General features: G+C 47.2%; 3 protein-coding genes across 8 annotated transcripts in view; 1 reads left to right on the top strand and 2 right to left on the bottom strand.

Annotated features, from left to right (window-relative positions):
- NF1 (neurofibromin 1) overlaps window positions 1–25,552 on the top strand; it is a 74,286-nt gene that overhangs the window by 43,342 nt on the left and 5,392 nt on the right. For all 3 annotated transcript variants that reach the window (XM_063402926.1, XM_063402924.1, XM_063402923.1), the window contains 21 exons: window positions 9,424–9,856; window positions 10,095–10,435; window positions 11,122–11,324; window positions 11,609–11,802; window positions 12,178–12,318; window positions 12,554–12,833; window positions 13,916–14,130; window positions 14,235–14,296; window positions 14,424–14,538; window positions 15,369–15,470; window positions 16,543–16,683; window positions 17,003–17,129; window positions 17,683–17,814; window positions 18,317–18,452; window positions 19,218–19,375; window positions 20,220–20,342; window positions 21,042–21,169; window positions 21,627–21,727; window positions 22,175–22,317; window positions 22,423–22,469; window positions 23,073–23,289. In XM_063402926.1, the coding sequence (XP_063258996.1) occupies window positions 9,424–9,856; window positions 10,095–10,435; window positions 11,122–11,324; window positions 11,609–11,802; window positions 12,178–12,318; window positions 12,554–12,833; window positions 13,916–14,130; window positions 14,235–14,296; window positions 14,424–14,538; window positions 15,369–15,470; window positions 16,543–16,683; window positions 17,003–17,129; window positions 17,683–17,814; window positions 18,317–18,452; window positions 19,218–19,375; window positions 20,220–20,342; window positions 21,042–21,169; window positions 21,627–21,727; window positions 22,175–22,317; window positions 22,423–22,469; window positions 23,073–23,289 (3,539 nt within the window). The remainder of the gene's footprint in view (window positions 1–9,423; window positions 9,857–10,094; window positions 10,436–11,121; window positions 11,325–11,608; window positions 11,803–12,177; window positions 12,319–12,553; window positions 12,834–13,915; window positions 14,131–14,234; window positions 14,297–14,423; window positions 14,539–15,368; window positions 15,471–16,542; window positions 16,684–17,002; window positions 17,130–17,682; window positions 17,815–18,316; window positions 18,453–19,217; window positions 19,376–20,219; window positions 20,343–21,041; window positions 21,170–21,626; window positions 21,728–22,174; window positions 22,318–22,422; window positions 22,470–23,072; window positions 23,290–25,552) is intronic.
- EVI2B (ecotropic viral integration site 2B) lies at window positions 694–4,591 on the bottom strand. Of its 4 annotated transcripts, none has more exons than XM_063402919.1 (2): window positions 4,379–4,591; window positions 694–2,394 (listed from the first exon to the last, which is right to left on the bottom strand). In XM_063402919.1, the coding sequence occupies exons 1-2, from the start codon at window positions 4,397–4,399 to the stop codon at window positions 1,546–1,548; spliced, it is 870 nt and encodes a 289-aa protein (XP_063258989.1). In that variant the 5' UTR covers window positions 4,400–4,591; the 3' UTR covers window positions 694–1,545. The 4 variants fall into 4 exon arrangements, with proteins under 4 accessions (XP_063258989.1, XP_063258990.1, XP_063258992.1 ...); XM_063402920.1 differs by having other exon boundaries at window positions 694–2,391; XM_063402922.1 differs by lacking the exon at window positions 4,379–4,591 and adding an exon at window positions 3,380–4,307 and having other exon boundaries at window positions 695–2,391.
- On the bottom strand, window positions 4,941–8,583 carry EVI2A (ecotropic viral integration site 2A). The gene is made up of 2 exons (XM_063404948.1): window positions 8,306–8,583; window positions 4,941–6,379 (listed from the first exon to the last, which is right to left on the bottom strand). The coding sequence occupies exons 1-2, from the start codon at window positions 8,527–8,529 to the stop codon at window positions 5,605–5,607; spliced, it is 999 nt and encodes a 332-aa protein (XP_063261018.1). The 5' UTR covers window positions 8,530–8,583; the 3' UTR covers window positions 4,941–5,604.

Genomic DNA, 25,552 nt, shown 5'->3' with positions numbered 1-25,552 from the left:
AGGGCTCCCTGCACACACACACACAGGGCTCCCTGCACACACGCACACACAGGGCTCCCTGCACACACACACACAGGGCTCCCTGCACACACACACACAGGGCTCCCTGCACACACACACACAGGGCTCCCTGCACACACACAGGGCTCCCTGCACACACACACACACACGGCTCCCTGCACACACACACAGGGCTCCCTGCACACACAGGGCTCCCCCGCAGCTCTGGCAGCTCGGGCTTTGACTCCCCTTCATGTTTCTATTTGAAAAGTCAGGGTAGCTTGAGTTCTTTCTGCCTTCTGTTCACCTCTCCTCCTGTAACAGAGGTTAATGTGAATTTAGGCTTTCTAGCTTAAGGTCTTTTAAGCTACATTGCCAGAATATATTTTCATAATTTTAAAATATGCTGTTTTCTGTTCCTGGGATCAGGCTGTCACTGTGTTGTCAGGTATAATATAGCTTTGCTTGTAGGATTTTACAGATTTCTACAGGAAATCTCAATCTGATTTTCTCAAAGCAATATGAGAGTGAAAGTGTTTATAGAGCTGTTAATTTTAACAGGGAGTCATGCGAACAAGTCTTACTAAAATCTTTGTGTAATTGTAATGCTATTCTTTAGGCACACCCAATCATACAGCTCATGTAAACAGTAAAGAAAATATTGTCCTATGGCCACTGTATGCACAGCAGCCTGGAATTGCATTTGGATAACATGTACTGCTTTATTAGTGATAGAAAGTTCTGAGGTTTGTGTGCAAATCTTTGTTCTGTGCTCCATCCACGAATCTATTGCCTCCAGAAGCGAACTGCAAACTCTGCTGTTTTGCAGAGCACTCATGGAAAGCTAGCTTCAGCATCCAGCAGCTTCTTTCTATAAATATTCAATACTAGTAAAAAAAAATGAGTGAATTTACTTCTGATAGCAGCCTGCTGCTGCCCAGCCAAGGCTGGTGTGGGGAAGATGAGCTGTGCTGGTCCTCAGGCCCAGAGAGGAGCACATAAAGCACTCGGGCACTGGGAGCTCAGAGGAATCTAGAGTCCATGAACCATTAAATGAGTTTGTATTAGTAACTGAGTGCATTCTGTATCCAAGCAAATATTCAGGTGGGCTTTAAGTGACCAGAACCATCTTTGACTTAGAAAGCTTTATTAAGATGTCCTGGAATGGATTGCATTCACTTGCCCAGCCCGGTGGAGCAAACCCTGGTGCAAAGCCGAGTCCCTCCGAGGCTGGGCTTCTCTGGCATCTCCTCGTGTGTGGTACCTGTGTGTGGCACACACACTCTGTACCAGGCCTTCTGCAGGCTTTAGTTGCAGGTGATCACTGGGCACAGTTTGTGTTGTGGTCAGAAATCTGCTTCAGGCAGAAGCAGGTTGCTCTCTCTTGTGAAAGCTGAAGTTGGGAAACACCAGGGAAATGTCAAGGCAATGCTGGCGCCCCGCTGTTCTTGCTGGCATTAACTTCTCCTTTTTTCACTTTTTTGAAAATTACTTTTTAAGTAATATAAGAAAAATGTGGAGTATTCTGGAAATTAGTTTGGCAGTCTAGAAAGGGTTTTCTGGCTGGAGCAGTGTCTCATGGATCCCCTGGGTCGGGAGCTCGGGTGCTGAGGGCGGTGGTTCCTCTGCTTCCAAGCAAAGTGCCGAGTGCGTGCTGGGCTCCGAGCTGGGCTCCGAGCTGGGTTCCCTGAGCCACTCCGGGGGTGGTGGCAGCTCAGAGGCCTCGGGTGCAGGGTCTGGGGGAGGGCAGGAGGCGGCTGCAGGGCTGGCTGGCTCCGGGGCAGGAGCTGGGGCTGTGCCTGCTGGGGGGCAGCCCCCGGGCGGCGGAGGCGCCTGCCCGCCCTCAGTGCTGGTGGTGTGCTGGGGTGGGTCCTCCTGCATGTTTGGGCCTTGTTTCGTTCTCCAAGGCAGCATAAATAGGACTGAGGAGCGCTTGGTGCCCTGGTCAGAGTCCATGAAGAGATCTGGGGTGTCCCCATCCGCGAAGGGGGACCGGCCTGCCCAGTGGGACTCGGCCAGCACAGGCCTCATGCAGCACTTCCACAGCAGAATGACGATGATTGCCAGCACCATCCCCATCAAAATGATGCCAATTAACAGCGCTGCTACCCAGCTGCCGTCCCCAGCTTCCTCCTCCCCTGGGAAGGCCTGGGGTTCTGTGACAGCCAGGGATCTGTCAGGCTGGTATAAACTGGGCCCAGTTGTTTGCAGTTGGTGGAGAGGGGGTTTGTCTGCTCCTGGACTCGTGGCAGTGGTGCACGTGTGGCTTTCAGTCGTGGCAGGGGGGTGAGGCGCTGCTGCAGACAGGGAGCTCCACATTTCCCCACAGAAGAGAACCAGCATCACCTGCTTGCTGCCCATTCCCTCCAGCCTCTTCACAAGGGCCCTCTCCTGCTGCAGGGAAGAAGCAGAACATGGTAACTTACAGTGGTATTTCTGCACTTTGCTGCCATCAGGCAGCTCTGTGTTAATGCCATCATAGTGAAAATAACAGTCTCCTCAGTATTTCACATTTCAAGCCTGTTCCCATCTGCATGATCAGCAGGTGTGGTACTGATTTTACAAATAACAGCAGATTTTCAACATTATCGATCATATTAATAAAGTGGCTTGTTTGAAGGTAATAGCTTATTATCATATTTTTTCACCTTATCAGAAAAAAGCATTGGCAGAGCAGTCCTCACAGGGTTTCAAAACAGCATTTATCAATCGTGTAACTGGTTATGGACCTGGAACAAACTCTGCAGCACTGGCAGACATGGTTGTCAGAAGTGAAGGAATGGCTTGTTGTGCTATAAGCTGAGACAGAAGTAAAAGGCTCTTTACAATTCTCTTAAACTTTTATTTCCTGTTCCCATACTTGTTCAGCATAGCAAAGTAGTTAAAAGTTTTCCAAGTACTGATGCTATAGTGACACAGCATTCTAATGGTAAAGTGTTTCATAAATAAATTCCTGCATGCAGATTGTACAAATGTTGAGTTGTTGGCATGAAACAGACTTTTTTTCCTGTCCTGATTGGAGTTCAGCTCTCTAAATGTCTCCATATGAAATAAATGATACAAAATTCTTCCCCTACCCAGCTCTTTTCATTCTGAAGTCACTTTTGTGCAGTTTGAGCTAATTCATTAGTTGCTGTCATGCTAGTCCTGTGAAGCTACTTTTGGGAAATTAATATGCATGAGTCTTTATGCGTTTACAGATACACAAAATTATATTTTAAATGCAGCAGTGTAAACACACACGAGCAGTAAGTTAATGACTGGAGAACATGGTGATCTAAACTCTGTCAGGTTTGTAATGGGTTAAAATGATTCAATTCAGTTTTTATCCTGCTCCCCTCTTTTCAAAATAGCCTCGATACTCGAAGTTGATCCTTACCTGTACATTTATCCTCTCAGAAGCCAGCACCGTCTGCCTTTGTTGTTTGAGGGCTCGGTTGGGCTGTGTGTGCCTGAGTCAGACAGGGTAAAATGGCTCTTCTCATGCAGAACTTTGTGCAGAGGGAGGAAGTTGCCAGCCCCGGCAGGAAGCGCCCGCGCCAGCACTTCAGGGCTCTTATCTCAGAGATCTGGGGGCAGCTGCTGCTCTGCTGGGCTCCCGGCAAAATGTGTTTGTGGCTCTTGCCACATCAAGCACCTCTGTGTGGTTGTGTGGAAATTCTCAAATACCTGTTTGCCTCTCTTTATAGAAAGTAGTGCTGGTTTCTTCCGTGTGAATCAAAAACTGCAAGTTTGGGTTGGATTTGAGTTGCTGATGTAATTCCGTGGTGGGTTTGCTGTGCTCTCAGGATTATTAGTGGGAAACCACCCCTGGGTTCCTTGGTGAGTCATGGAAAGCTGTGATCATGGGATGCTGGCTGCTCACACATCCTCTGTTGTGTGGCTGCATCCGGAGGCAGAGGGCAAAATCTGATTTCACCCTCAGCCTGTCCCTGCTCGCGTGGTTGTTCTTCCATGAGGACAGCACTGGTGAGGGCTGTGCTCTGAGCAGCTGCCTGTCCCTGCCTGTCCCTGCCCGTGCTGTGGGCTGTAACTCAAGCTGCTCTCTTTGGGCTCTGTGAGCATTTTTGCCTGGACAGGCTGCCTGGCGGAAAGAAACCCACACCAAGTATGTCCTCATGGCATTTTGCAATTGTGTTCTGCCAGTATCTCCTGACAGATCCCTCTGCAGCCCTTCCTGTTGTGCCTCTCTGCGCTGCTCTGACACTGCCTGCCCCTGCAGCAAACACACATCCTGATCCCAGACTCACACTAACTCGTGTTTCTTGTCTGATTCTTTGTCTCCTCCCCATTCTCTTCAACCCCCGTAACTGATTCCCAGTTCTAGACTAAGCATGCAAACTCCTTCCAACTTTATTTTCCTCACCACAGAACCCACCTTTGAGCCTGGCAGTTGCATTTTTTGAGCTGTGTCTCTCCACAGTGCTGTGGTCCTGGCTCTGCTGCTGTGTCTGCCCTGCCAGCCCAGTTAACTGGGGTGGGGGTTCAGTCACCCAGGTCCTCTCTGGTGTGTCACAGCTGTTGGTTACAGCTGCACAGGATGTTTGGAGTTCTGGCTCTGTGCAGGCTCAGCACTTGTAACCGCAGTGCAACAGAGCCTCTTCAGCCCAGGGAGCAGCCTGTGGAAAGCTTCTCACGTTTCCTTAAAAGAGCAAAGCTCTGCCGCAGGGAGAGCAGCCACAGGCACATCCCTGGAATTACAGGAAGGTCGGGTCTCTGAGAATAAAGAAACAAAAAGTTGTGGTTTGAAGGAATTCCTGGCATGTTTGGTGTCAGGAGAAAGTGGAGTGTGTTTCCATGATGCAGGAAATGACAGCGAGTCATCAGAGACCTTTACTGAGTTCAGCCTATGTTACAGAAATAAAACATTCCAAAATGCCTAGTCATAGTTTTTTCTGAATTTTAACCTAGAGAAATAGTGTCATGTAAGTAATTTAAAAAGTGATACTGCAAGTTTATTGAAGATAAAACAAATGCTCATATTCTAGCAAATACTACAAACTTCATTTATCCATAGACAATGTCAAAACATGGTTTTATGGTTCATTTATTGGTTCATTTGAACCAATAAATATGGTTCAAATCAGTCTGCTTCACAAGTGAATTAAGCTGGTTTAAGAAGTTCTTGATGGAAAATCCAAAAGGGCATTTTGAGAGGGACTAGATCCTGGATTAGTGGTTGAATCAGAGTTGTGACTAATGTATGGTTTTCTTTAGAAAGCAATTTGGTTATGCCTGTGCAGCATCTTTAGTGTTCAGAGTGTTGATCAGACTGACAGTCTGTTCCTTGTTCCCCTCTGTGGTTTTTTGAGCATGGGCAGATTTTCTCCTGTTGGTTTATCGAGTTCAGCTCCTGTCACCCTGATTTCTGGTCAAAGGAGTAGAACCAGTCTTGACACTACTTACAGAAAGCTACTTAACACAGCCTTACTGCCTTTGGATCCACACGTGGCTGCAGCATTCCCACTGGCATAAATGGAAAAACTCTAAAATCTGGATTTCACTTTCATGGGAGGGAATTCTTGGTGTTACTTGACATCCAAGTTTTTGCCTTACATTAATGGTGTAACAAAGGCAAAAGGTGAGTTTTTACCTGAGTGTAAATTAAATCTCAACTACAATATTGGTTAAAATGGGTTTGTGTGACTGGGATGGTTCTTTGCTTGCTTGCTCATTATCTGCTGCTTTGGTGAGGTTCTCAGTGGTTTCATCTTCAGATTTCCTTCGGTTCACAGCATCCCTGCCTGATACCAGCTCCTGCATTACCAGCTCGGTTCCGCCTGTCTCCTTGGGCATCCTGTGCCACGCTCCTGCTGCCGTGGGCCAGAAGCTGTTGGTGGCCAGGAGGTCACCATTGCTCCTGGGCCTGCGTTTGCCCTGCTGGGCTCTTCTGAGATAGGAGATTTTGTTGGCTACAATGACTGTGGACAGAAACAGGGCGGTGCAGATGAGCACAAGAACTGCAATTATAATGAAGCAAATCAGTACCAGAGACTTATTGTCTTCACAGGTTTCTTTGGTCACTGGGCTCTTGGGTTTGCTGCTTTTCCCCAAACCTCCCGTGGTGGAAACTGGGCTTGGGGCAGGGGAAGTCGAATTTTGGGCCATTGTGGAGGAGAAGGATGGCAGGGTACTGTGTATTTCCAAAGCAGTCGTTTGGCTGCTGAAGTTGAGGCTCAGAGGAGAATTTGTGCTTGCTTCTGTCATGTTCTGGCTCTCACTGAGGTTTTGGCTGATGGGACTCCAGATTTCTTCTCCGTGGTGAGGGTAACCTGTGTGGTTTGCACTCGTTTGCAGCCACAGGGAGAAGATGATCGTGACAGGGAAGGCCAGGTGTGGGGTACTGCATCTCTTTGTCTTCATCTTCCTGTTGAGTCCCCTGCAAAAATATAAAGTATGGTGCTGGTTTAGCAGATGCTGGTTCTTAGAGGTTTGGATTGGACTTCTCAGGGAATAGCAGGCTTCTTGATGAAAAATACACGGCCTCATTTTGAGGGGATGTAGGAGGACGAGTTGAAGTGCCCAGATTGTGAAAGAATAGATTGGCTCAAACTTCTGACAGTTTGAGGTTTATAGAAAACTTACAAAGATCAAAAAAGAACGCGGAGCAAAGAGAAAAAGAAAAATGTTTCCTACTGCAGGCTTGGTGATGTCAGGGCAGACTCTGGGAGTTCCTTCTCTCTGAAGCTGCCCACCAGTGATCACTTCTGCTTTTACTCAGAGACCTGTGGAGGTTACAGACCACTGGCTGCTTCTCACCTCCCTGAATTCCCCTGGGCGGGCGGGGGAACCCTGCAGGGAACAGATGGGCAAGGGAAAAACCTGAACCCAAAACGTTCCTGTGACAGCAATCACTTCATGGGAATTGTGTGTAGTTCCTAGCACAGCTGTCTGGAGAACTTTAGAATGCCCAGGGAAATCTTTGTTCTCTTATTTTTCTGCTTTTTTGTACAAAAAGCTCTTTATCACAAATATACTTCTGGTATTTTTCTCCCGAACATTCTACAGATTGTGACATTTTCTTTAAAACACCACTGATAATTATGCAAATGAGAGTAACCATTCATATGTTCTGTTTCACGTTTGTGTGGCATTCAAATCTGTACCTACTGAATTTTTCTGCAGGGTAGGAATGTGAGAATGGGGTTGGTCTGATATGAAGATAATAACTTCAAATTAACAGTGACAAATCAGCCAAGCAGTGACCCAGGCGGTGCTGCTGCTTGGCCAGGCTGCTCCTCACCTCCCAGGGCAGGGCTGTGAAACACGGGTTTGTTTCTTCCATCTCTAACTGATCAAAGTGTTCCTTTGAGTGTTGCACGCCCTGCTTGATGGGCTACAGAGTGACCAAAAGTAGCATTGTTCATTTTCTGTTTGTTTGTGACAAATGTGTTTGTTCCTGTAAAGGTAGCAACGTGTGTTTGTTTGAGTGTAAACATGAAAAATGAGAGAAGTGTTGTTCCTGGTGTGTGACCAGTGAAGGGAAGGCAGGGATACACCTGCCTGCTGTAAGGGGGCCTCTCCTTACACAGCAAGGAAGAACAAAAGATCTGTGTCTTTAATTCTGTACTTCATCCATAACATAAAATTATTCTCCATCTTGAGCTTAATCCTGTTTGTTCAGTTTGAACTATAGCTTAGTCATAAACTACAGCTCAGGCAGAATTTTTGTTTGTATGTGGTAGAAGTCACCTGGGTGATTCCTTGTAGCATACTTTGAAAAGGAAAAGAAAAGCAAACCCAGCAAAGCTTGGGTTTTTGAACATTTCAGCTACTTTGAGCAGAGCAGGCAGAGCCAGCACAGCCACACTGCAGCGCTGCTGTCCCTGCCCAGGGTGCAGCTCCCAGCCCTGCCCCGCACACTGAGCCCAGTGTTCATTGTGGGCTTCCAGACCAGATGGGCTTTTCTTAAAAATTAGTGGGCTCGTGGTGAAGGGCTGCTCTTGAAACCACGAGGGCAAAGGAACTGATCTTGAAAGAGATGGTTTTCTTTTTAGTTCAACCCTTTGTGTCTGGGTATTGACAGGGTCTCAGTGCCCAGCAAGATCTGCAGTGCAGGGACAACAGAGCCAAGTAGCGACTGTCACTGTTAATTCCTTGGAGTCTGACTGTGAATAACCTTTAACATGATGAGAAGTACAGTTTATCAGCTTCTCTGATTCAGTTGGAGATATTATTTCTACAGTTTGTTACTGGTTTTTAATTACTCAAACTTCTGTAAAAATACTTCTGCATATCATTTTCTACAAAATGTAAGCAACTTTGAAGTGCAACATAAAATAGGAGAAGGAAAATGTGTACTTACCCTGCCAAGATGTAGTCAACAGGACATGGATCTTTCAGATATTTAGTCCTTTGATAAAAAGATTTCGTTGTGCTCCTAGGATGCAAACCAGCATCAGTGTAGAGCAGGAGATTGGGGCCGTGCTGGTGTTTTTTAGGCAAACCCGTCACTGCAGTGACATGTGGCTCAAGTGGGGAACTAAACCCGCAGCGATGACACACTTCCTTTGGGTAACAGCTGTACATGACACCTTGGGGGAAAAACACCAACTTGCCCAACTTAGCTCTCAGAACCACAGGAGGTAACTGTGGGGAAGAAATCTCTTGTGCAGATGAGTGTTCTGTGTTCTGTCCCCTGGGCTGTCCTGCACTCGGATGGTCTGGAGAGAAGTGTCCCAAAAGCCTTCAGGCTACACCTGTGCTTAGAGCATTTATCAGCTCTTCTGTAGCCTGTTGTTCACCTTGGAAAGTTGAGTTAATGACAGCTCACAACAGGGACAGGTATTTAAAAACACCTTACATTTTCGCAGGCTGCTGATGAATTTACGTTTAATTAGTTCCTCCTACTAGAATTCAGACTGCTGCGTGAACCCTGGAGATGTGGTTTAGGCAAATGCATTGCCCAGTCTCAAACTTCAGAGAATCTTTAAGTGAGAAAAAATATTCTCAATTATGTGAATGTTTTTGAAAAGAGCTATTTTTGTAGGCAAATGCTCTGTACTTCTCAGAGTGAGGAAGAAACACCCCCAAGCATTGGAGTGCTGCAGGATGGAGTAACTGGAGTAGCTCTGAACCCTCTGAAGAAGTTGGGCTGTGGATGTTTGATTATTCTTAAGAATCCAGAGATAAATATATTTTTCCACATACAAATATAGATATAATTTGAATCTCCAAGGCTGTTACAAAGTTAGAGGCACTCAGAGGGTGTGGGGCACTTCAGGATGAAGCTGAGTTAAATCCAAGCTCCCTCATCCTAGGCACTACACGTGGCTGGAGTGTGAGGCAGTGCCAGTGGCGTCCCTGCTGTGACAAGGCCAGCCTGGCTCAGGGACAGGACTGGGGGTGCTCTTGGTGTGCCTGGGCACTCCGGGCTTTGTGCTGTGTGCCTCAGACATAATCCACGTCTGCCCTGTCTTACAGGTTCAAGACTGGTCAGATCAACGGGGATTTGCTGATCTACCACGTGCTGCTGACCCTGAAGCCATACTATGCAAAGCCATATGAAATCGTGGTGGACCTCACTCACGCTGGCCCCAGTAATCGCTTTAAAACAGACTTTCTTTCGAAATGGTTTGTAGTTTTTCCAGGCTTTGCTTATGAAAATGTCGCAGCAGTTTTTATTTATAACTGTAACTCTTGGGTCAGAGAATACACCAAATACCATGAAAGGCTCTTGACAGGTTTGAAAGGGAGCAAAAGGCTTGTTTTCATAGACTCTCCAGGGAAGCTGGCAGAGCACATCGAACACGACCAGCAGAAGCTCCCAGCAGCTACCTTGGCTTTGGAGGAGGACTTGAAAGTGTTTCACAATGCTCTCAAACTGGCTCATAAAGACACCAAAGTTTCTATTAAAGTAAGTGCTTTTAATGCTGTTTCTAGTGATCTGTTATATTGGTATAAGAATTGGAATATGATTTTACTGTCTTTTAATTCTCCTCCCTTGTCTCGAGGAGAAATCACAACTTCCTAGTATGCCCCATTAGGAAGCACAGAATTTCGTACATTTGTCTTTCCTAAAAGTGGAAGTGTGAGGCTTTTCTCTGTGTGTGATTGCCAAGAGGTGCTGGAGCAGTTTTCTCCCCATCCCCCAGGTGGGCTCGACGGCGGTGCAGGTGACGTCGGCCGAGCGCACGCGGGTGCTGGGCCAGACCGTGTTCCTCAACGACATCTACTACGCGTCCGAGATCGAGGAGATCTGCCTGGTGGATGAGAACCAGTTCACGCTGACCATCGCCAACCAGGGCACCCCGCTCACCTTCATGCACCAGGAGTGCGAGGCCATCGTCAGGTCCATCATCCACATCCGCACGCGCTGGGAGCTGTCGCAGCCCGACTCCATCCCCCAGCACACCAAGATCCGGCCCAAGGACGTGCCCGGGACGCTGCTCAACATCGCCCTGCTCAACCTGGGCAGCTCCGACCCCAGCCTGCGGTACGGGCTCTGCTCACACCTTCACCCCTGGAGAGCCTCTCTGGAGAGAAGCAGCTTCTCCTCCACCACAGCTCCGTACAGTGCAATTTTTAGTAAATAAAGATTGAGTTTCTGTGAGTGCAGAGGGGCACACACTGTCAGAGGAAGTGAAGGCATGAGGGAAGCTTCATTTCTCATTACAAGGAGTAGTTCTGTTTGCACGCTGTGTTTATTGGGTACATATGATTTCCATGGTGTTGAGCTCCTTGTTTAAGAACATGGGAGCTGTACCCCTTAGAGCAGCTCATGATTTGTGTCAGAAAGGCTCCCCCAGGCTGGCTGCTGGCCAGGGCCACCCCTGGGCTCTGGGCAGGCTCTCTCCCAGCAGCTCAGGTACACCTGGAGGGATTTGGAATTTCCTAGAACTCCAAGCTGTTCTGACAAGTCCAGTACAAAGGCCTTCAAACATACTCTGTAACCTTATCAGAAATTGTGCAGAGCAAGTGGAGGAATAATTTCTTCTGTTTCTCCAAGAAAATTCTTTTTTTCTCCAAATTGTAACCAGCCCAGGGAAAAAGTCGGGGATTTAGATGTAATTTCTACTACCAGCAGCATTGAATTGATTTTTGCATGGCAGTACTGTGGTGTATAACATGTTCAAAAGTACAAGAAAGCTCTTAAAAATCACATTGTCTGCTTTGTTACAGGTCTGCTGCCTATAATCTTCTATGTGCCTTAACCTGTACCTTTAATTTAAAGATTGAGGGCCAGTTACTGGAAACTTCGGGTCTGTGTATTCCTGCCAACAACACACTATTTATTGTATCTATCAGTAAGACTCTTGCAGCAAACGAGCCACACCTCACCTTGGAGTTCTTGGAGGAGTGTATTTCAGGATTTAGCAAATCCAGTAAGTAACTCCAGTGCTTGTTAGTGCCAACCATGAATTTGAAAAGATTCTAATCCTAGAAAGATTTTAGATCTAGCTTAGTCAGCTGAGCTTCCTCATTGGCCCTGTTGCTGTCTCCTTTTTCTGTGCCTTTTTGAAGCTCCTCTGTTGGCCCGGTGTTCTTTGCTCGGACAGTGATTGTTTTGGGCACTAAACTGACAGGAGGAGGGCTGAGGAGGAGCTGTTTCTGGACTGTGCTGGCTGTTGTGACGAGTGGCTGTTGTGACGAGTGGGTGTTGTTGCAGGCATTGAGCTGAAGCACCTGTGCCTGGAGTACATGACGCCCTGGCTGTCCAACCTGGTGCGCTTCTGCAAGCACAACGACGACGCCAAGCGCCAGCGCGTCACCGCCATCCTGGACAAGCTCATCACCATGACCATCAACGAGAAGCAGATGTACCCCTCCATCCAGGCCAAGATCTGGGGCAGCCTGGGACAGGTACGAGCTCTGCATCGTTTGGAAACAAACACGCCTTTTCCTGCACCTCAGATCGGGTTTGTTCTTACTGCGGTCAGCATTTGAGAAAGAGTTGTACTTTAAAGTGGAAAATAAAAACAGTGCTAAATTATAGTTTCTAAGTTCTGAATTACCAGTAGTAAAACCTAATGGAATTCAGCTCTATGCTTCTGAAATTCACATGGGACTTTACCCAAAAGGGTAACGAGTCACTAAAATGGGTGCTTCAGTTTGTGGTAATTGTGCATCTTCAGCTAAAGAAATGAATGATTATTATTGTTGCTGTTTAAAGGATGGTTCACTGTGGAAAAGTAAAGTTAATCTGATTGGTAAGAAAGGACTCCTGTTCTGTGTCAGATAACAGATCTCCTGGATGTGGTGCTGGACAGTTTCATCAAAACCAGTGCCACAGGGGGCTTGGGCTCCATCAAAGCTGAGGTGATGGCAGACACAGCGGTAGCACTGGCTTCTGGCAACGTCAAACTGGTGTCGAGCAAAGTGAGTTCCCTCTTTGCCTTCATTTCCTTTTATAGAATAATTTAACTTCTTTAACAATGTGACACTGAGATGCTTTCTGGTAACTCGGGACAGGCAACAATGCAAAACCCGTGATAAAACAGGTTCCAAGCAGTAGAGTAATTTCAGTGTTAAGTGTTGATGGTTTTTACTGAAGTTTTGAGCTGTGCTCCCCGTTTGAGTAGAATGAAATGTAAAATGTTTGCTCTCTTGTCAGGTGATTGGGAGGATGTGTAAAATCATTGACAAGACCTGTCTGTCCCCCACGCCCACGCTGGAGCAGCACCTGATGTGGGATGACATTGCCATTCTGGCTCGGTACATGCTCATGCTCTCCTTCAACAACTCCCTGGACGTGGCAGCGCATCTCCCCTACCTCTTCCACGTGGTGACCCTGCTGGTGGCCACGGGGCCCCTCTCCCTCAGAGCTTCCACTCACGGGCTCGTCATCAACATCATCCACTCTCTTTGCACGTGTTCACAGCTTCACTTCAGTGGTGAGCGATTTTGGATTCTCAATGAGGCTGATTGCTCCTTAATTTATTTAACAAATATTTGAGTTGTCTTTCTCTGCAAACTATTCTGAGAGTTTGAAAATAGTGGGTTGCAGTTGAGCGTGAATACAAATCAGAATGAGGATATGATCAACAAGAAATGAGTATGGAATTAAAAAATATCCTACTTAGAGCAGGTGCATAATGTAAACTGTTTGTATAATGGGTTTTAGAAAAAGAGAAGAAAGTACCAGTGATTTTGTGGTAAGGCAGAGGAGAAAATACATCTGTGCTAAAACTGGCTCATGTGCATCTTGTGAAGGATTGCATGACATGGTAACAAAAATACCAATTACATAAGGGAATTGTGAAATTACAGTGTTAAAACAGGTATTTTATCTACTGTTTTTTAGCAGCACTAAAATAATTGGTGTTAGCAATTTGGCACTTCTTAGCCCAGAAGCACAATGTAAAACCTGGCTGAATTTTGTGCGGAAGAAAAAAGACCACATAAATTCTGGTTGTCTTTTTTTAAGTGTGTGAAATCCCATTTTATGTCTGTACATATCAGCAGGGAGAGTGGGTACGTGCACACACACAGAGGTGTCTGTGTGTCTGTGCCCTGATGCACGGGGCTGCTGAGCCTGCTGCTCACACAGGGGATGGAAATGCACTGAAATCAACTGAAAGATACTCAGTGCCAGAGCAGGGCCATCGTTTTCTTCTGCTTTAAGGGACTGTGTTCATGTGGGTGCCAGAGCCAAAAGTCTGCTGCAGTTTGAACTTCCAGTTCTGTCGGTATTTCAGAGCAGGAGCGCTCTGGGTTTCCATTTTCTGAATCACTGTGAGGAGAACACACAGAGCCACGTGTTTAAACAAGTTCCTGTGCAGCAGTCTCTGGAATCCATTCCTTGTGCCTGGTTCAGCAGTCAGGGCAGGAGAGCAGAGCTGGCCTGGCAGGGCAGTAGCAAAGGGAGCAGTGTTGGAATGGGCACAGGGAGCAGTTGGCTGCTGGTGTCCCTGGGGGGAAATGCGGGTTTGAATTTCCCCGGTGTAAATCTAATACGTGAAACTTTATTCAACAGAGGAGACCAAGCAGGTGTTGAGGCTGAGCCTGACGGAGTTCTCCCTGCCCAAGTTTTACCTGCTGTTCGGGATCAGCAAGGTGAAGTCGGCGGCGGTGATCGCGTTCCGCTCCAGCTACCGCGACAGGTCCTTCTCGCCCGGCTCCTACGAGCGCGAGACCTTCGCGCTGACCTCGCTGGAGACGGTCACCGAGGCCCTGCTGGAGATCATGGAGGTGTGTGGGGACAGGGGCAGGGGCTGAGAGCCTCTGCACATTCCCAACTGTACAAATACATTTTCCCCATGTTGTATCTGTTCAAACAATCTCATTCTCTTTAGGCTTGTATGAGAGATATTCCAACGTGCAAGTGGCTGGACCAGTGGACTGAACTAGCTCAAAAGTAAGTCACAGACTTCAACCCTGAGCCCTCCCTGCCTGTGCAGTGCACTCAGAGTTCTCATCTGTTTGTTATATGTATTTTTGCTGTATATATGTTGTTTGATGCAGTGGGCTCTGTTTCTTCACAGGTTTGCATTCCAGTACAACCCCTCCCTGCAGCCAAGAGCACTGGTTGTCTTTGGCTGTATAAGTAAACGAGTCTCTCATGGACAAATAAAACAAATAATCCGAATTCTCAGCAAGGTATATGGGTCTGTCTCTTTTCCTTTATGACTCATTAAGTAGTTATTTTTAGCTTTATCTTCCCATCAAATATAAAACTTGGCATAATTTTAGGATAAATGTTTTTTCAAGCATATTCTTACCTTGAACTGATTAGAAATACACTTTATATAGGCCAAGCTTCTGAATTTAAATTGATTTGGTAGCTTCTGAATTTAAATTGAATGAGTTCCACCACTGCTGTGACTGCTGTGAGTATCAATAGGCCTCAGTATTGAGTTTAAAACTCCTGACACAGGTGGATCCAGCAGTCAGTATTTAAATAAATGAGAAGTTTTCTGTTAAGGCATTTACCAGCATGCACATGATTCATAGCTTCCTTTTTCTTAAAGGAAATGAATGACCTCATGTGTTGTAAGTAAATATAATAAAGAGCTGATTTCTATCAGAAAACTTTGAAGCAGATGCCTGTCTTGACAATGATGTTCCATCATTCTGAAGCAGGTCGTGTTCCACAGCAAGTGAACAGTGTACTAAATATGTGTCCTTCAAGCATTTCATTAGAGTTTTATAGACATAAACTTTAATTGAATTGTGTCTAAATGATAAAAGAGCTTTTCTCCAACTCTTACAACCCTCTTCAGCCTGTTAGGGTACACATTGTGCAGCAATATTTTTATTTCTGCTGTCTCAATCTCCTTTTGGAAAAGTTCTCGAGATCTGGTTTAAAATGAGCTCAGGCTTTGTAAGTAATTGAGAAAAAACAGTTATTGTGCAGAGCTTTGATCTTCTTTTTACAAAGCAAAATGTAATTATGGTTGTATTTTTAATTACTCTCTTTTCTCAAAAAGGGACTTGAGAGCTGTTTAAAAGGCCCTGATAATTATAATAGCCAAGTTCTAATAGAAGCCACAGTTATAGCCCTCACCAAGCTGCAGCCTCTTCTTAACAAGGTAAATCACTGACTTTTTGAATAAACAGAGACTGTGTTTTGTAAATTATGATTACGGATATCATCTCAGAAATACAAGTTAAGTCTGAAGGGGTTTCTGAAGTTCTCACTCCACTGTGACTCATGCATGGAAGGAGCACATATGGGAAGTGTGGCAGATTGTGGGACCGGTGCAAAGGCTTGAGAAATGCTGGGGAATGTTCTGTTCTGCTTCCTGCAGGGCCTGGCAGTTGGGCAGAGGCTGTGCCCGGGCTGTGCCCAGGCTTGCCCGGGCTGTGCCCGTTCTTCCACAGTGCTGCCTTCAGCTGTCTGAGCTGTGCCCTGCACTCCAGGCTGGGGCATGGCCACGGGTGGATGTGCCCCCTCAGCCGGCCAGGGTCACTGCCAGCCAGCCAGGGTCACTGCCAACCAGCCAGGGTCACTGCCAGCCAGCCAGGGTCACTGCACTCCTGGCTGGGGGCATGGCCACGGGTGGGGTGTGCCCCCTCAGCCGGCCAGGGTCACTGCCAGCCAGCCAGGGTCACTGCCAGCCAGCCAGGGTCACTGCTAGCCAGCCAGGGTCACTCCAGCCTCCTGGCTGGGAGCTCAGCAGGGGCACAGCAGAGCCTCGTGCAGCTCCTGGCACTGAGTAAAACTTGTTCGGGAACAGCTCTGCTCAAGGGACTCAGGAGGTGCTGAGTGCCAGTTCCTCCTGTGTGTGGTTGTGATTGGGATGAGGGAGAGCCTGGCCAGTTCTGTGTGCAGAGCTCAGTCCATGTTCAGATGGAGAACAGATCCATTTCTGGTCAGGCTGGCACAGGGCAGTGTGGGTCTGACACTGTGTGAGCCAGGAGGGGATGTGGGTGAGGAGGAATGGCTTGGGAGGTGCAAGCAAGGCTTGAAATTCATTTCCTTCCTACTGTTGACTTGTGAAGTGCATTAACAGGTCCCTGTGAGCATCTGTTCCCTTGGAATGGGTGTGGCTGGGGACAAAACCTGCTGCAAGGGGGACAGACCCTCCCCTCTGTGCTGGTTGTGTTCCAGCTGCAGGAACCGACTCTAAAGTGCAGTGGTGGCTCTTTCCCCCCCTGCAGGACTCCCCCATGCACAAGGCTCTGTTCTGGGTGGCCATGGCCGTGCTGCAGCTGGATGAGGTGAACCTGTACTCAGCAGGGACAGCCCTGCTGGAGCAGAACCTGCACACCCTGGACAGCCTGCGCGTGTTCAACGACAAGGTGAGCCCGCAGAGCTGACCGGAGAGGGGAGAACCCCACTTTGTCCTTGTGAACGCTTGTCAAGCAACTAAACCTGAGTTTGTGTTAGAAATTGTTTCACTTGGGTGATACCCACAGACAGAGATGTGGAGAGAAGCTGTCATTACTCTGTTTGAAACCGGAACAGAAATGTCTAGATATGATCTGTGAGAAAGTGTTTGATATTTTCTTGTAGCCTCTAAAAGAACTGTTCTGTCACTTAAACAAAAAACCCAACAAACTTGAGATGTCCTGAGTAACTTCTAGTGAGGTGCTCTTGTATTTTGTTTTTGTGGGTCAGAGCCCAGAAGAAGTGTTCATGGAGATCAGGAGACCACTGGAATGGCATTGCAAGCAGATGGATCATTTTGTTGGGCTAAATTTCAACTCCAACTTTAACTTTGCACTCGTGGGACATCTCCTGAAAGGTAAGAGTGCATGCTGCTCTTTGTTTGAGATGAACACTCTTACTTCGGGAATAAAAACAAGTCAAAGGATAAAGGGGCCACACTGGGTGATGGATTTTGAGTAACTCGGATTACAGAGTAGATACAGAATTAAACACTCTCGGATTAAAGGGCTTCACCAGATTTCCTTTATATGTCTCCTGTGAAGGTCTTCAGTGCTGCTGCTGAAAGTTCTGAACTGTCACAGGGTGCAGAGCTTCATTTGCTGCAGTCTTTTACTTCTTCCTCCAAAAATGTCTCTCCCTGTTTGCCTGTGTGCAGGCTCACTGGGTTTTTAGAAGACTGGTTTGTGAGATAATAGATATAATGTATGCACAGGCATTTGAAGTTATGCAGTTTTTGAGGGAAGGGACAGAAAGAATTAGTCTTAAATCTGCCATTTCTGGTAGCACTGTGCTCTCTTACCCTTGAGATGGAATCTGAGAATGTGCTGGAAAATATTTGTAAATGCTTTCAAAATATTAGTGCTTCATAAATATGGATTCAAAATTAAATACAATCTTTTGTTTCTTAGGGTACAGGCATCCTTCCCCTACCACTGTAGCAAGAACAGTGAGGATTTTGCACACACTCCTTGCTCTGGTTAACAAACACAGGAACTGTGACAAGTTCGAGGTGAACACTCAGAGCGTGGCTTACCTGGCAGGTAATGAACCAAACCTCCCTCCAGGCTGGGCTGACTGAAAAGGAGTGGAGTATAGTGGAATTCCCTCAGGTTCAGCTTGTTAAAATTGTATCAGCATGAAGAAAACTTGTAACTGGTGGGCAGGAGCGTGGGCAGGGTGGGCACATCAGGAAGGCTTTCTGGGGACTGAGGGCTTTGCCAGCACAGCACGTCCTCGGCAGCTTTGGGATTTCTTCAGGGAGGCTGGGTGTAAATACTCCTGTGTATGCCTGACAGCATTCCAGTTTCCAGTGCTCTGGACATAGAAATTGTGACATGTGAGGGCAAATTTGTAAATCTTGTCATCATAACTGGATGGGAAACAGAATTCTTTTAAAATGAGCTGCTGTTAATGTGTACATTTCCTGAGGTGTAGCTGCAGCTCAGAGGTGTTGGTGTGCCTGTCCAGTGATGTGTGTAGCAATGCAGATGGGTGCAGTATTGTTTCCATTGTTCCCTCCCCTCCCCTGCCTTTGCCCTGCAGCCCTGCTGACGGTGTCGGAGGAGGTGCGGAGCCGCTGCAGCCTCAAGCACAGGAAGTCTCTGCTGCTGACAGACGTCTCAATGGAGAACGTTCCCATGGATACATACCCCATCCATCACACTGACACTAGCTATAGGTTGGTTGTCTCACGTCTAGATGAGTTCCCCCCACTGCTAAGCCTGTTTCCTTTAGTGAGGGGGCTGTGCTGAGCACTGAGCCCCACTGACAGCACCGGGTCCGTGCGCTGCGGTGGCCCCTGAGCAATTTGCTCCTTACGCTGGGATCAGGAGTCACAGAGAAATTTGGATGTGCAGTTTGTACAGATTTAATTTTCAGAGCTCGACTGCTCTGGAGGCTGTTAAACCTTTTGCTAAAATCTTTCTACAAGACCTGATTTAATCTCATTTATATTTCAGAAGAACATTTTGTTTGTCCTTTTAAGAGCTCCAGGGCATGTACCTGTCTGTGCCACTGGGAAACCTTGACACCTTGTTACAGCCTGTGTGCAGCCAGAGAGATCAGCCAGGAAATCAACTGGAAGTGCCACGGAGAGCCTGTGTCCTCCACAGGGAGCACTCCACTCATGATCTCTCATCTTAGAATTGAGATTGGACTAGCTGATTACTAAATATATTTCATCTTGCCCTGTAGGCTGATTTGCTTGTGTTTTCATTGCTTTATTTTTTATCTCTTCAGCATCACCTTCACATCAGATTGTTTGTTTTCACTAGTTCAGACATCTTTGCAAGCAAAGTAATCACTATTTTTTATTATGTGTTTTGGGGAAATTACCTAGGTAGGAAAGATGGGTTTAAGAAAGGATAATTTGGCTGCTTGAAAAACCTCTGCCTAAATAGTACAGTTTAAAGATTTTCTGAATTGAATTTCTCTGCACTTTCAGGACACTAAAGGAGCACCAGCCCTGGTCGTCCCCCAAGGGCTCAGACAGACACCTGGCTGCCAACTACCCAACAGTGGGACAGATCAGCCCTCGCACCCGCAAATCCATGAGCCTGGACATGGGGCAGCCTTCACAAGCCAACACTAAAAAGCTTCTAGGTTACTGACATAACTCATTTCTTGATCTGTCTGCAGAATACCCTGGGAAGCGTTACTGGAGAAAAATTGTTCTTGTATTGGTTCTGGCTTTAAGGGCTTATTCCTGATTGAGAGGAATAAGTACAGTTTCTGCAAAATGCAAATTTCAGGGCTTTAACTGGAGAGTTAAAGAGGACTCAGTTCTTTCAGTGATGAAGGGGGGGAGCAAGAGCAATGTTCAAAATGTGCATGTTGAAGTGGAGAAAAAGAGATATTCCAGATCCTGAAGATTCCTAGTGCCAGTTTTGTGCTCCCAGCCCTTTCCAGCAAGCCCAGGAGGTGAACATTCAGCTGCTCCATGGAGTGCTGTGGCTGGGGCTGGAGGAGATGGTCCCAGAACGTGGCAGATGTGTGTAAACACTCTGATTTCTGCTCGTGGCTTCTCAGCCCATCACGTTTACAACACAGCCGTGTATCAGAGGAACAAGCTGGGTTGCTTTGCAGAACTTGTGGGAGCCCTTTGGCATTACACAGGTGGAAGAAGAGGGGCATTTCCTTCATTCCAGCCCTTTCCCGCTTCCCCTTCAGTAACCACGTCCTGGCATGTGTATCCGTGTGGGGGCCAGGAGTCCATGGCATGCCCTGACTAATTGCATGCTCCCTCTGTGTTGTGACGCTCCTGGAAGCTGTGATGGAGAGCGGCATGGTGTGATCGTATTTCTGTCCCATCCCTGGAAAGGGTGGAAAGGTCCCCAGATTCCTGCAACACATGGTAGATAGGGGAGTAGCTTGGCCAGAAAATCAGAAGAAGTTAGAATATGGATTTAGATTTAATGTTTTTAATTGCCTGATAAATTGTTTTTAGGTACAAGGAAAAGTTTTGACCATTTGATATCGGACACAAAGGCTCCTAAAAGGCAAGACATGGAATCTGGAATCACAACGCCTCCCAAAATGAGGAGAGTAGCCGAAAATGATTATGAAATGGGTGAGACACAGGACTAACATTTTAAGAATAATACTAATTATAAACACTTTGTATATCTATACAAAGGACTATTTCTAAATTCAGTGTTTATTTTCCAAGGTAAGGGAGAAGCACCTTTCTTAGCAATGGCTTCTGCAGGGTGCAGCCTTCGTATCTCTGGCAGCTGCACTGGAGCTGCTCAGTTTACAGGTGCAGAATCAGGGGCAGCTCCAAAGGACTGCACATAGGAGTGCAATAAAATAAATAGCATTTGCCTTCAGCAATGAAATAAATAGCATTTGGCCTTCTATAAGTTAATGAGCCCCAGGTGCAAATTCCTGCAGGAGATGGAACGATGAGCTGATGCCTGGAATGCCTCTCTTCATCTTCTCCCCCATCTGCTTCCTGTGCCCCCACCCCCAATTGCAATGCAAGACCAGGGTTCTTCTCTTGGATCTGCCTGACCCTAAATTTGGTACTTACACCCCTGGGCCTGTATTTCAGTGAAGAGGAAATTGGGGTTTTTGTTTGCCATCTGATAACACATCCCATGTAGTGCTGCAGTGCTGCTGCACCACAGCGCAGTCGTTGCTTTGACCTTTGTGACGAGGCCGGTGAGCGCTGAGGTTTGCACATGACTGACTCCGGTGTGCAGAACCTGATTCTGTCTTGTTTGGGGTTTATTTTGCTCTGGATGAGTTGCCCTTTTTTATCTGGCAGAAACCCAGAGAATATCACCACAGCAACACCCACACCTCCGGAAAGTTTCCGTTTCCGAGTCAAACGTGCTCCTGGATGAAGAAGTTCTGACTGACCCAAAAATTCAAGCACTGCTGCTCACAGTTCTTGTAAGCTTTCTTCTGTGTTGTCTGCCATTTTCTGATGTCCTTTTATCTCCCAGCAAAGCAAACATGTTCCTTGGAGTTTTTCCTGGCTGGGTTTATGACAAACTATATTGTGTAATAAAAGGTTATTAATGCATTATAGTTTAAAATAAATGAGCATTATTGGAATCCCAGTATAATTCAGTTTAAAAGTCATTAACTAGTAACAGAGGTGCAGTCTGATTGCACTTTCTTCAGCTGTACCACTGCAGTTTCCACTCCAGCTACAATTCAGAAAGACTCAGTTGTACAAAAAGCAGATGAGGTACATTTATTGGCAAAATACAAGTTGTTGCCAACAGGTTCTGTTGTTTCTCAACAGAGACATAAACCAATCTTTTCTAGTGCTGCTCTCTGCTAGTCAGAAATGCTGAGCCCTGTGAGCAAAGGCTGTAAGCACTAACAGCTCCTTCCCTGGCAGGCCACGCTGGTGAAGTACACCACGGACGAGTTCGACCAGCGCATCCTCTACGAGTATTTAGCAGAAGCCAGCGTTGTCTTCCCAAAGGTCTTTCCTGTTGTGTGAGTACCTGAGGTTCTGCTTACAGTAACTCTGTTACAATAACCTGGCTCTTCTTTAGAGCTCTCAAGGTACTTGCCTGTGTGGAGGCTGCAGGCTGCAGTCTGTCCATGCTGGTTGGTTTTAGTTTGTGCCCCAGGTGTTTCAAAGCTGATTTAAAGCCTAGTGCAGGTGCTCTTTGGGTGTTTCTTTAGACCCCTGCTGTAGTTCTGCTGGAGTGAACTTTTGTGTGAAGAAAACCCAGCTGTCAGAAGTTAAGGTGAGCTCAGTCTGTTCACAAACTGACCTGAGCACATCATTAGAGTCCTCCTGGAAGAGAGGTGGGAATTGCTCTGAAATCACAGGGCGGGTGAAAATCCCACCTGAACTGCTGGTTGCTAAAGTCAGTTGGGAACTGCAGGTTTATTTTATTTAATGACCAAAAGCTAAGCCACTTCTCCTTTCTTCAGGCATAATTTATTGGATTCCAAGATCAATACCCTGCTGTCGCTGTGCCAGGATCCAAATTTGTTGAATCCAATTCATGGGATTGTGCAGAGTGTTGTCTACCATGAGGAGTCTCCACCCCAGTACCAAACATCCTATCTACAGAGTAAATATTTCTCATGTTTTTGAAAAATGTGCTGTACTGGGAACACTGTGCTGTTCTGTCAGGTGAGAGCTGGACATTCATGGTGGTGTTCGTTTGTTGTTGCAGGTTTTGGATTTAATGGGCTGTGGAGGTTTGCTGGGCCCTTCTCCAAGGTAAGAGCTCTGTGGGGTCTGGGCTGTTTGGCATTTTTGGGACACAGTGGTGCTGCAGGAAAGGCGCTGCTAAGGAGCATCATTCTCCTGTGAGTGAGCAGAGGGTGTCAGGGCACCCCCAGGGCTGAAAGCAGCCCTGGGGCTGCAGCAGGTGCTGCGATAGATGAGTTACCAAGGTGTGAGTGCAGCTTTTCCTGCTCCCCAGGTCACCTCATGACATGTGTCTGACAGGGTAGGGGCTTAATTTCATAAGAGTGGTGATTCCATGGTGCGAAATGTCGTGTTGGAGCAGAGCCAGTGGAGCACTGCCCGTGTGTCCAACCATCCCAAAGGAAGTGGCCCAGGCGTGGGGCTGGGGCAGGGGCTCTGCAGCCCCTTTTCCTGCTCTGGACTCCCACACACTGAATCACACTGACACCTGGTCTGCAGTGTGTACCTTAGATTGGTCTAGATGAGGCCACAAATCAGTTTTTACACATCAAATGCACTTGAAAATTTGCAGGCAAAACACTGGGACTCAGAGAGAGTGAGCTCTGGAGCAAAGCTCAAACTGACAGGAAAGTACAAAGGAAAGAACAACCTTTTTTCCCCCATCTCCCACAGCAAACCCAAATCCCGGACTATGCTGAGCTCATAGTGAAGTTCCTTGATGCCTTGATTGACACGTATTTGCCTGGAATTGATGAGGAAACCAGTGAAGAGTCTCTCCTGACCCCCACCTCTCCGTACCCTCCAGCGGTGCAGAGCCAGCTCAGCATCACTGCAAACCTCAACCTCTCCAACTCCATGACCTCACTTGCCACGTCCCAGCACTCCCCAGGTCAGTGCCTGCTCTGGGTGAGGGAAAGGGGGAATTTCCTGCCTTAGGAGCCTCACTGGCTCTTTGCATGTGTACGTGTCAAACATTGGTGCATTGTGGAGTCAAATGAGTATTAAACTGTTCCTGAGCTGGTGTCCTGCTGGTTCAGATCCTGGATTTTATCCAGCACAAAAATCGTCTCCCAAGTCACTCCATGTGAAGGGAAGAGAATTAAAGGCATCAGAACAGCAGCCCCTGTATGTGGGACGTGCCCTGCAGGGGATCCCTGCCTCACAGGCACTGGGATGGTTTGCTCAGGGTGCAGAGGAACAGCAGGAGTAAGGCAGGGCTGTTGGAATGATTTGGGAACAGGGTTTCTTTGGGAACAGACCTCACTGGCAGAGTGGAAGGACATTCTGGGCAGCATCTTTCTGTTTGGAACACTGCATCGGTGGCAGCTCCAGGATGAGGTGATGGTGCTGGATTGGGCTCTCTGCAAGGGAAAGAAGCATTTTGCTCTGTAAATGTCCTCCTTCCTTCTGCCCCACTTTCCATTCCCTCTTCCTGTACAAGCTGAGAGGAAGGAATTAATCCAGCTCGTCAAACATTCCTTCCAAGTGCTGTGCAAACAGATGGCTTTTGTCAAAGGCTGGTTAAGAGTCTCCACAGACAGAGCTGGGAACTAGGGAACTCGTTCAGGTTAATGGTGAGTCTGAAACACACATTGCTGGCACTCTGAGCACTGTTTGCTTGGAAAATAAATTTAAAACCAGTGTGAAGGCCACGTGTTCAGCAGCACGTTCTCATTTAAAAGAAACTTTTTAAGCCAAATGAGGTGTTTTTATTATGGCTACAAATACAAAGTTGCAGATACATGAAAAATTCATTTCTTGCATCTGGAAACAACTAGGCAGGATCATTGTTTATAAATGTTTTGTCTGTCACCATCTCTGTTCCTTTCCCTCCCCTCCCCTGTCTCACGGACATTATTCACTTACGTTTATTTCTTTCATTCTGTGTCTGTGAAGCTTCTCTGCCTTGCTCTAAGTCTGCAGTTTTCATGCAGCTGCCTCATCCAGGTACTCTCTTCTTTGATCATATTTGCACGAAATGCTTGAGCTGCGTTAGGGCCAGGCTGTGGCATGAGCAGCAGCTTCTGACACGGGAATGGCTTCAGCAAGCGCTAAGCTGGTGCGTTTTCCTGGGGGCCAATAACACCTGGTGGCAGAGCAGAGTCACCCACAGCCCTGAGGACAAATAACAGACAAGTGGATGCTTAACGTGGAAATCAGAGCTGCACGTGTGAAGCTGAAATGATCTGTGTGGTGTGAGCTCTTCAGATTCACTGGGACTCAGCTCTGACTGCAGGGGCACACGGGCACACAGACACGAGCGCGTTGGACCGAGCTGCAGCACAGTGGGGCAGTAAATCAGGAGCTGCACACTTCTGCATTCTGCTCTGTGTGGAGAAGTAAGAGAAAGCTGCAGAAGAGGGGTGTTTGCTCATGCCCGTGGGTTGTCCCTGTCCTCAGCTTAGTTCAGGGGTTTTGTGCTGCCACCTGCACATGGAGGAAGGTGCAGTCTCTGGCTGGAGCCCTCACATTGTCCCTGTGCTGAGTGTGGAGGGTGTTCTTTGTCCTCACTAATGCCAACACCAGCCAGTTTCTTCCACATAATTGTGGATACGTCACTTACAATCACAGAACTTTGTTCTAACCTCTGCATTTGCTGTCAGACATCCTAATTTTTGCTGCTGATTGTAGTTGTACCCTCTTGCATAAAATCACCCGTCCTGCTCTTCATTGCTGGTGCTGCACCTGTCCCACAGGTGTGCAGTGTTGGTGAACACTCACCAGACAGACACGGTGTGGCTGCTGCAGGGGTGAACTCACAGCGGAGTCAGCATAAAGGGCAGCAATTGCTCGGGAGCACAACAGCTCTGGGCTGTTGGGTCTGCAGTGACAGTGCCCAAGGCCACTAACGCCAGGCATTGGGTGGTGCTGTCGTGTCAGTGTGGGGTCTTCACTAAAGCACTTCAGTTTTGAGGTTTGTTTGATGGGAGACTTTTAGCAAAGCCTGACAGAGTTTTGCTCTGCAGGACCTTTTCCTGCAGAGGACATGCAAAGCTTCTCAGAAGGGTCCGAGTTTGTGGGCACAAACCTGTCTGGTGCCATCCTCATCCTGAGCCCCACAAGCCTCTTCCTGCCACAGGTGGGGCTGAACTCAGCTGTCACAGTTCTCATCAAGAGTCCCATCAGTTTCTCTGTGCCTGTTTCCTGTCAAG

This window comes from Prinia subflava, chromosome 8 (assembly GCF_021018805.1).
Source record: "Prinia subflava isolate CZ2003 ecotype Zambia chromosome 8, Cam_Psub_1.2, whole genome shotgun sequence".
NCBI lineage: Eukaryota > Metazoa > Chordata > Aves > Passeriformes > Cisticolidae > Prinia > Prinia subflava.
This window is presented reverse-complemented; position numbering and strand designations above follow the sequence as displayed.

Bases quoted from the DNA above. Each gene is read 5' to 3' on its own strand.
- EVI2B (XM_063402919.1), bottom strand. From the start codon at position 4,399: ATGCAACTGCCAGGCTCAAAG. The intron at 2,395-4,378 runs GTGGGTTCTGTG...TCTTCCCTGCAG, and splicing joins TGCAACTGCCAGGCTCAAAG to CAGGAGAGGGCCCTTGTGAA.
- EVI2A (XM_063404948.1), bottom strand. From the start codon at position 8,529: ATGTACAGCTGTTACCCAAAGGAAGTGTGTCATCGCTGCGGGTTTAGT. The intron at 6,380-8,305 runs GTAAGTACACAT...ATATTTTTGCAG, and splicing joins GTTGACTACATCTTGGCAGG to GGGACTCAACAGGAAGATGA.